We start from the raw sequence: 9,393 nt of genomic DNA, 5'->3' as shown, positions 1-9,393 counted from the left end.
GTGGAGGTGCATCCTAATCTGGTATATCGAGATGGGGGTTCGCAGACTTGTAGAAGGATGATGGCGGTGCGTCATCTTGTGGAGCAGCACATTGGATGGATTGGGCGGTCTGGTAGGTCGAACTTTTGGTTTGATAATTGGTTAGGGAATGGGGCGCTAGCATAGAGACTCGACAGTGTGTCAGATCATTTGGTTGCTGATTTTGTTAAGGATGGTGCTTGGAATTTTCAATTTATACGGCAATGGGTGCTAGCTGGGATCGTCAGCGAGGTTGCTCAAATTGCTCTGCCGGTGGGGCAGCTTCCTGATTTGATGGTATGGAGACCGTCACAATCTGGACGGTTCACCCTACAGTCTGCATTTCAACTAGTCCGTCAGCATACCAATAGCTCTTTCATGTTTCAAAGGATATGGCATCCGGTATTACCCTTAAAAATATCTTTCTTCTTATTACGATTATTACGTGGACGACTACTGGTGGACTACTGTCTATGGAAATTTGGGATTCAGGGGCTCTCCAGGTATGGGCGCTGTCAGTCCCCAGAGGTAGAAACGGTAGACCATGTGTTTGCTGGGAGTGATATGGCATCACGGGTTTGGCATTTCTTTGGGGATGCAGTGGGTATATCTTGGAGTGGTCTATCATTTCACGTGTGTATGGAAGCCTGGTGGTATGGGAAGAGCGGCAATCGGTATCTGATGTTTGTTCATCATGTTCTTCCATCTCTGGTTTGTTGGCATCTGTGGAAATACAGGAATGCAAGGAAATATGAAGGGATCCATATAGGGTTGGATAGATTATGCAATTTGGTCTTCACCGATCTCCTTGAGTTGTTTGCTTTATTCTGTCCGAGACGCAAGTTCTTCCCAGCGACTTGGGTGCACTTTTATACTGAGATTTCCGAGTGGGCTCCACGATTTACCTATAAGCTTGTGAGGTGGGTTCGACCTCTCTTTGATGTTTTCAAACTCAATACAGATGGATGTTCCAAGGGTAATCCGGGTATTAGTGGGGGCGGAGAGATCCTTAGGGATGGCGGCGGCAGGTTACGCGTGGCGTTTTCATGCCATTTTGGGCGGGCAACCAGTTTACAGGCCGAAGTGCGAGCCCTTCTTGTTGGGGTAGAATTGTGCGTACAAAGAGGGTTTGGCATGTTTGAAGTTGAACTAGATTCGCTCATTCTAGTCAACATTTTACTCGAAAATGCTAGTTGTCCATGGAGTATCTATAACGAGATGCAGCAGCTTTTTGATTTGAGGGATCGGTTTCTACAAGTAAGCCATTGTTTCCGCCAAGCAAACCAAGTTGCTGATGTTTTATCGAACGTAGGGTGCTCTCATGGGGGAGAGGTGATTTACACTTCCACGACATCATTACCTTCAACAGTTAGAGGAGCCATGTGCCTAGATAGGTTAGGGGTTCCATCAGTTAGAAGGATCCTTCAGGACCAGTAGCCGGTCCTTTGTGACTTCCTTGTTTGTTTTCTCCCAAGTTATGTGGTAATAAATTATCTTTTTCTCAAAAAAAAAAAAAAGAAAAGTTATATTCAAAATTGAACTTACAAATAGGCTAAAATATCATGATGCAGTATAAAGATTTATAAGGATAAATTTGACATCCTATTATTTCAACATTTTAGGATGAAGGTGGAAGGACTTTCCCTAAATTTTCTTTTAGGAATGGGATTCCAGAAAAAAGTTGGAATAAACATTTTAAGAGGAAAGGGCTTTTCCAGTTAATGAACCATACCAAATGTTGGAATACAATGGACAAGTTGGAAAGATCTTTCCTTTCCAAACTATTTTTATGTACCAAAGGAGGGGCAAAAGTTATGATCCAAATGGACCTTAAATTGATTTGCCCAAATTAGTAGCTTGGTAAGAGAGGATTGATAAACTTATCATCTATAAAATATGCACTTCGAAACAAGGATTAACTTTATATGCACCGATGGTAGGGTGCTGAATTGATATATATTGTGTGTCAATTATTCCTTTACTTTAATAAATTATTTCATTATTATATGGATTCTACTTTAGGCCCCAAATATAGAATAGTGTGGGTGTCGGTTACTTTTTTTTTGTTTTTTTGTCAAAAATGGGGTCGGTTACTTGGTGGGCCCAAGAAATGGATAATAGCCGGGTCGGACTATTCACGCAATTTTGCAGCTCCGGAAGTTCCCAATTCCACCTCGATCAGGTCTGACCACGGCCAGTCGGTAAGCCTCCGCTTCTTCAGTTCTGATCTTCTTATTCTTCCGTCCTCTTCAACCATCTTCCCTCTTTCTCCAAAACCCCAAGAAGAAAATGACCATTGCCATGGGTCCGCCACCACCTAGAAACCCCATCTCCACCACCTCCCAGTCCCAAGCCAGAAACCCAGAAGAACCTTCAGCTTCAAGTGCTGCTTCTTCTTCATCCTCCGCATCCCAATCAACAACTGATACGTCTTCAATGGGTCCCCCTCCCCCTAAAATTCACAACGCTCCCGAACCAGCGCCCGCCGCGGAACGTTCTGCCGATACCCCCCAACCAAAGCCTTCCGAAGCTGATGATTCTGTTTCTGAGACTGTTGATTCCAAAGAGGGCGCCAGCTCCAGCTCCACAAAAGACACTAGCCAAACTGGGAGACAACAAGAGAAAGGCTTTAGTAATTCTACGGATATAGCAGTGGCTTATAAAATTCCAGAGTGGAACGGGCCCCCTTGCCATCACTATTCTCTTGAAGTTCTCAAAGATGGCTCCATCATTGACCAATTCGATGTGTATGTCTTCTGTAAAACTTCCAACTTGTTCTGTCTTTCTTATACTGCTATATTCTCCCAGAAAAATTGTTGAAAAGAAAAAGGTACTTGTCCTTCTGTTGGCAGAAAATGCTGAACTGTAGAATTTAGAGATACTTTTCGTGCAAATTTAAGCATTTGAGTTCAGGAGCTGGCTGCCTGGCTTATGCTTCAACAATTTTACTCTGTTGAAAGGGGCACCGAATATCCATCAGTTAACTTAATTCGGATACTTATTGTTTGCCATGTGTTTGCATTTAAAATTTTTGGGAAAGGGTCAATTGATGCTGGTCTTTTTGTGTTTTAATTGTCTACCTGATTGTTTTTGTTCTGCTTTTGAGAAAAGAAAAGAGGGAGCAACTGTTACTGTAATTGCTGGTTTCATGTAAATTTCAAAGTTTGCATGATTGTTCTAATGATGTTCCAGATTCAAGAAGGGGGCTTACATGTTTGGGCGTGTTGAACTCTGTGATTTTGTCCTTGAGCATCCAACGATCTCACGGTTCCATGCTGGTAAAGATTTTTATTCATTTGTCTTTATGGTACAATTTTGCGTTTTATCTTCCCTGTCTAGTTGGTCTGTGTTGTGTCCTATATTTAAATCGTACTGGCCTGAAGGTGACATTTTATGATGGATGTAATGATGCCCGCATTATGCCATGTACCACAACCAGGTTCACGGATGGCCTCTTTGCTTTACCACATGGTTGACAGCCTTGTTCTCTGTAGAAATTAACAATTTTTCTAATTCCAAACAAATCCAAGACCCCTATCTAGGTTGTTATTATCAGCTTCTGAAATGAGGTTATTGAAAAGTAACTCCTTTTGGCATCCTATTATTCTGGGCCATGCTGTACTAATAACTAATGTCTCCTGTCCTCTTCTTCTTCTACATCATTCAGATGCAGTGTAATAAGCAAAAGAATTCAATAGTTTGGCCAATTATGTAATGTTTTAATCTTGAAGCTGTATTGGTTCCGTCAATCACACACCACATATTCCCTTGTCGAGTTTTTGGTGACTAGATGGATACAGACAATGTTTCATCTCTTATTTTTGCCAGTTATCCAGTTCAAGAGCAATGGAGAAGCTTATATCTATGATCTTGGTAGCACACACGGGACTTTCATAAACAAGAATGAGGTACTCACTTCTATTCATTTATTCATATAATAGTGTGTAGTTGGTAAACCTCCAAATTGGAAATTATCCTATACCCACTTGTGCTAGACTGCTGATTAAGAATAAAATCTGCTTTCAATTCTTTGAGACTTTGGAGTGTTACATGTTGCAATGATTGTTCAACATTTTTTTGTTAGAATGCTATTGCTCTAATTTGTTGTCTACTTTTTGAGATATTAGGTGAAGAAAAAGGATTACGTGGAGTTGCATGTTGGTGATGTGATTCGCTTTGGCCAGTAAGCAATTTCTTTATGGTGGTGTTGTTGTATCATACATTTTGGTCATCATTTCATCAAAAATTTCATTGAGATGTGGATTCTTCAGCCTAATTAGTTGTATCTTTTTGTCGTTATTTTGAGGATAGATGAATATGATTTAACCACATGTTATTTAGATGTGTGAGGAGCATTATTTTATTGAATTCCATTACAGAGTATTGTTTGTAAACAAGTTGAGATAAATGTCATAGTTGGTTATGAGATAGTCTTCTTCTAATTGGTATTTGTTTTGTGCAGTTCATCTCGGTTGTACATATTTCAAGGACCAACTGACTTGATGCCACCTGTAAGACAAAATCTTTTCTCATCATTTTGTGACTATAACTCTCTCTCTTTCAGACACACACAAAAACTAATCACTTACACTAAATTCTTATTCGGCGAGGTTTTAGCTGTGTCTATATCCATATAATCAGAGAATTTATTCTATTGTTTCTGCTGAAGGAAGCTGACTTGAAGACTATACGCACTGCTAAGATCCGACAGGAGATGCAAGATATGGAAGCATCACTTTTACGAGCAAAACTTGAAGCATCTTTGGCTGATGGTATATCATGGGGCATGCAGGAGGATGCTATTGAAGAAGCTGAGGTTTGGATGACTTTCTTAGCACCTCTTTTCACTGTAAAAGTTTCAATGAATAGTTGCAAGTCATTATTTTAAAAAAAAATTTCATTAGCAGCTTCGTTGGAATAAATGTCTATATGTTGTTGTTTGCAATTACTTTTTTTTTAATTTTATTTTATTCTGTTCTTAATGAGGATGTGTTCCTCTCTTATCTACTCCATAATAATATTCTATAGTTTCTTTTCCACTAACTGAAGTTATTTCGGATGCTTAGGATGAAATTGATGAAATAACTTGGCAAACTTACAAGGGACAACTTACGGAGAAGCAGGAAAAAACACGTGAAAAAGTCATGAAAAGACTTGAAAAGGTGAGCAATGGTTTTGCTTGATCTCATATTTTAGGAATATTATTGTATAAGATGAACTGCATGTGATGATGTATTTGTTATGAAAATATCTATTGGTTCATTTTTTCATTCTACGAGTATTTGAAGTGATTCTTTCAAGCCCTGCAATCTGTTGTGAAAATATCTTTTAGCCCATTTGTTATGATGTATGTGATTGTCTCCAACTTGTGTTGCTTGGACTTTCCATCCATTGCATGCTACCTGTTGAAAAAGGAAAAAGTCATAATCATGAGTTTCGATATGTTTATGCATACAAATTGCCTATTTTTGAGTATCCAGACAGGATATAGAGCTTCTGTGCTTAATTTTCTAATTCTGTCTCCATACAAGAATGCACATCTGAGTCTATTCACTCTGACCACTGAGTGTTCTACCTTCTCAATTTAGTATCTGTGTGATGTGGCTCCCCATTTATTTTTCTCTTCTTAGTCAATGGCTTTATGTACTTGGGATCTATGTGAGCAAGCAGGTAACAAGACATGCTAACTTTTTGTTTTGCCCGATGCTCTGTTGAACCTATCACTATTTCATGCCTGAGATGGTATAATTCGTTTGAAATGAATGCCACTGTGTTCTGGCTCCTCAGTTTCATCCTGATCAAATAGCTTAGAAAAGCCATATTTCAAGGTTCTTTTCTGATATTTGCGTAAAATGCTTGCTTGCAGATTGCTCATATGAAGAAAGAGATAGATGCTATTCGGGCCAAGGACATTGCTCAAGGTGGGTTGACGCAGGGACAACAGACCCAGATTGCTAGGAATGAACAGAGGATATCACAAGTATGTATTAGTGAATGGGTTGAACAATGTATTTAAATATTTGTCTCTATGCTCTTTCTTGTTTTGTCTATTTTATGTTGAAGAAAATTTTCCCAAAAAAAAAAGTCTTCCTGTGGTAAGTTCATGGAAATGCTTTTCCATGATTCTCGTTTAAGAATTTTTCTTAAATTACTTGGGACTTGACTATTGTTTGGGTAACCGTTAGTTGTAGCTTTCTGCTTCTCATTATTTTCATCATCATAATGCATTTGCTTTTTGCTGAATCTTGACTTGTTTTATGAATTCTGTTGCTGAAATTTGCTTAGATCATGGAAGAGCTTGAAAACTTGGAAGAGACGTTAAATGAAAGTATTCGAGAAAGCCTTGGTGCTCGTGCTGGAAAGACAACACGTGGTAAGAGACAAGGGGCGACAGAGGACAATGAAGAAGATTACCTGAGGTAGGTTGGAATTGGTTTGTTTAATGCTAATTTCTTATCTTTAACTAGAAAATTTAACTCAATTCTATATCGTGCAAATTCCCCTCAAACAAGCTGAGCTTCAAAAATTTCCTCATCCCCCAAAAACAAAAAGAAAAAGAAAAAAAGAAAAAGAGGTCGCAATCTTTGTGGCTTGTAGATCTACAGGTTTGGTTCATGCTTTCTGAGGAAGGAGATCAAAGCATAGTAAAACTGAACTTGTGAAGTTGGTACATTTGGATGGCTAGCTAACATCTTATACTTAACAGTGATGATGATGATTTCTATGACCGGACGCAGAAGCCTTCTAAGAAGAAGAGTGGAGAAAACCAATCAATTGAGACTGCTGACTCTCTTCTTGAAAAGAAAGAAGCCATTCTTAAAGAGATGGAAGACACAAGAAACTTACTTCTGAAGGAGGACAAAAGTGTGCCCAAAAGAGAAGTTGCTGGAGAAGGAGATGCACTTGATGCATATATGTCCAGCGTATCATCTCAGCTAGGTGAGTAAAATGGTTGGTTAGACATTTTTTAGCAGCATTTTAGTTTTAGGTGACCCAGTTCTTAGTTTTGTTTTATTTGCTGATAAACCCTTCTTATTTGTCCTTCTATGCTCCTTTAAACATCTTCTCTCTTTTCCTTTTTTTTTTTTTTTGTTTCTTCTCCTTCCAATTGCTATTTCCTCCAATCCCCAGCATTCAACAAATGCTGTTTCTTTCTCTTCGCTTGTCCCTTTGCCCTTATGAGACTAGACACCACACAATCCCCAAAACAGCTTTTTGATTTTGCTGTTCTTTTTCCATGTGTTGTTCGAGTCATGAATGTTGCTGATTAGTTGTCGGTTGTTAGTGGAACAACTTCTTGTGCTGCTTTGCGAATAGTTCAAATAATCACTTGTGACATTTGATTTCCTACATTACTGAGATTTTTTGTTCTGTTCAGCTTTGCTTAAAATCTTACTGAAAAATTGTACTCTTTGATTTGCTAAAATGATGGCAGCATTTGACAAGAAGGATAAGCTTGAAAAGGGCTTGGCCTCTCTGCAGTCAGAATTGGATAGGGTCTCATACTTGCTGAAGGTTGCTGATCCTACGGGAGAAGCTGCTCGGCGAAGAGAATCAAAAGCACAAGAACCAAGACACAATGTGGTAGTTGCTGCTTCTGATGCTGTAGAGCTGTCACCATCCGAAAAGCGTCAAAGCAACAGACAAGAGCGCTCCGTATGTGGTTCAGACAAACTTGAGAAAGTACAGAATAGATCCAGCAGTAAAGAGGGCAAGATTGATGCAACTGCAGATTCCAGCAATAGGTTGGAAGCAAGTGAGAATGTGGCTGATGCAACAGATGATGAAGCCGCTGTCTATACAGTTGCCAAGGCCCAGTGGCTTGGTGCTGTGGACTGCCAAAAAGAGCAAGAGACCAGACAAGAAAGCCAAGTAGATGTGGAAGAGCATGATCAGTTTGTGGACTACAAAGACAGGAAGGCAATTCTTGAAAATACGGATGGTGCAAAATCGAGGGAGACCTCAGGAATTGAAAATGCAGCCCCTGGTTTGATTGTTAGGAAGCGGAAGCATGTTGAGAAGTCGGACCTCACTGACGTGAAGGATTCTGAACCATACAAGGAGGCTGAAATAAAGGCGGAAGATGCTGTAGCTCTGCTATTGAAGCATTCGAGAGGAATCCATACGTCCGATGAGATGGAACAAGATAGTGAAAATGTTCCCCAAAGCAAACAAGCAAGGAAGGACAAGAAGAAACCTAAGAGACTGCTTGGTCCTGAGAGACCATCGTTTCTGAATAACGAGTCTGATTACGAGTCCTGGGTGCCTCCTGAAGGTAAAAGTCCTATTGATTGCACGCTTGTTTAATGCAGGATACTTTGATGTCTTTTGCTATACTCATTTCTTGTGCATATCTGATCTCAATTCAGGCCAATCTGGCGATGGACGCACATCTTTGAATGATCGTTATGGGTATTGACTTTGGATCTCAATTCAGGCCAATCTGCCGCAGACTGACTGAAACTTATGAAGTGGCAGATGCGGGTAAAGCCCTTCACAGGTATTGCTTGGCGCTCGGCAGTTGATTAACATTATGCGTCGAATGTTTATTCAAAAGCATTTTTATTCTGCAGAGAAGTGTACTAACACCAAACGTCTTTCTTTCTTAAAGCAACAAATCAGTATAGCTCTTTTACGCTCAATCAAGTGCTAATAGTTGGCTAAAAAATTGACACTGTATATACGGTCAAATTATGTCTGCCCGGCCCGGGAGGTTCCTTTGTAAAGACCTGAAAACGGAAAGCTGCCAACTTTGCGATCCGTGCTCGTAAATTAATTAGTAGTGTACACATTCTTATACTTCCTTCCCGCTTTGATTGCTTTCTACAATTGACACACACTTTTTTTATTTTATTTTATTTTGCGTGCTGTTTTTTATTTTTTTTGGGTTATTATTAAATGTCAATATTAAGCATCTGAGATGGGGAAGCAGGCAGGGCAATGCATATGCAGAACATTGCACAGCGCAGGAAAGGATATCGACTTGACCGGTGGCACGTGCGAGGCTTGATTGGTTTACCTTAGTTAGTGGTATTTATATTTGAGTGGCATTGAAAGTTGGTTCTTTTTCTTTCTTTTTTCAGTGTTATTCGTATTATATTATTAGATGAAACGCCAGCACTGAGAGGGCTTAGAAAATAGTGACAAAGAGGCTTTATTATATTTATGTATTGCCACCCTATTAACATTTATTATTATTAGGGTCTGCTGTAGAAATGCGCTCCACATGTGTAGGTGACTTGCCCTCGTTGGAGGAAGAGCCGTTTTTTTTCTTATTCTGCTTAGTTATGTTTGGTTTTCTTTTTTCTCATCTTCCACTCATTGTGCTTTTTAGTGCAAGAACTCGTTTCTAATATTTGGTAACAATTAATGAAT

The 9,393-nt window shown here is 39.5% G+C and overlaps 1 protein-coding gene across 1 annotated transcript; it reads left to right on the top strand.

Moving 5' to 3' along the window:
* Positions 1-2,215: 2,215 nt before the first annotated feature.
* On the top strand, positions 2,216-8,817 carry LOC113766655 (kanadaptin-like). Its single transcript, XM_027310843.1, has 12 exons — positions 2,216-2,765; positions 3,211-3,296; positions 3,847-3,926; positions 4,146-4,201; positions 4,481-4,529; positions 4,688-4,834; positions 5,085-5,180; positions 5,885-5,998; positions 6,304-6,437; positions 6,725-6,957; positions 7,454-8,293; positions 8,388-8,817. The coding sequence occupies exons 1-12, from the start codon at positions 2,308-2,310 to the stop codon at positions 8,435-8,437; spliced, it is 2,343 nt and encodes a 780-aa protein (XP_027166644.1). The 5' UTR covers positions 2,216-2,307; the 3' UTR covers positions 8,438-8,817.
* Positions 8,818-9,393: the final 576 nt, after the last annotated feature.

This window comes from Coffea eugenioides, chromosome 1, assembly GCF_003713205.1.
Source record: "Coffea eugenioides isolate CCC68of chromosome 1, Ceug_1.0, whole genome shotgun sequence".
In the NCBI taxonomy this organism is placed as follows: Eukaryota; Viridiplantae; Streptophyta; class Magnoliopsida; order Gentianales; family Rubiaceae; genus Coffea; species Coffea eugenioides.
Note: the sequence above shows the minus strand (reverse complement) of the source record. Positions and strands in the feature narration are given on the sequence as shown.

Bases quoted from the DNA above. Each gene is read 5' to 3' on its own strand.
- LOC113766655 (XM_027310843.1), top strand. From the start codon at position 2,308: ATGACCATTGCCATGGGTCCGCCACCACCTAGAAACCCCATCTCCACC. The intron at 6,438-6,724 runs GTAGGTTGGAAT...TATACTTAACAG, and splicing joins AATGAAGAAGATTACCTGAG to TGATGATGATGATTTCTATG. The intron at 6,958-7,453 runs GTGAGTAAAATG...AAATGATGGCAG, and splicing joins CAGCGTATCATCTCAGCTAG to CATTTGACAAGAAGGATAAG.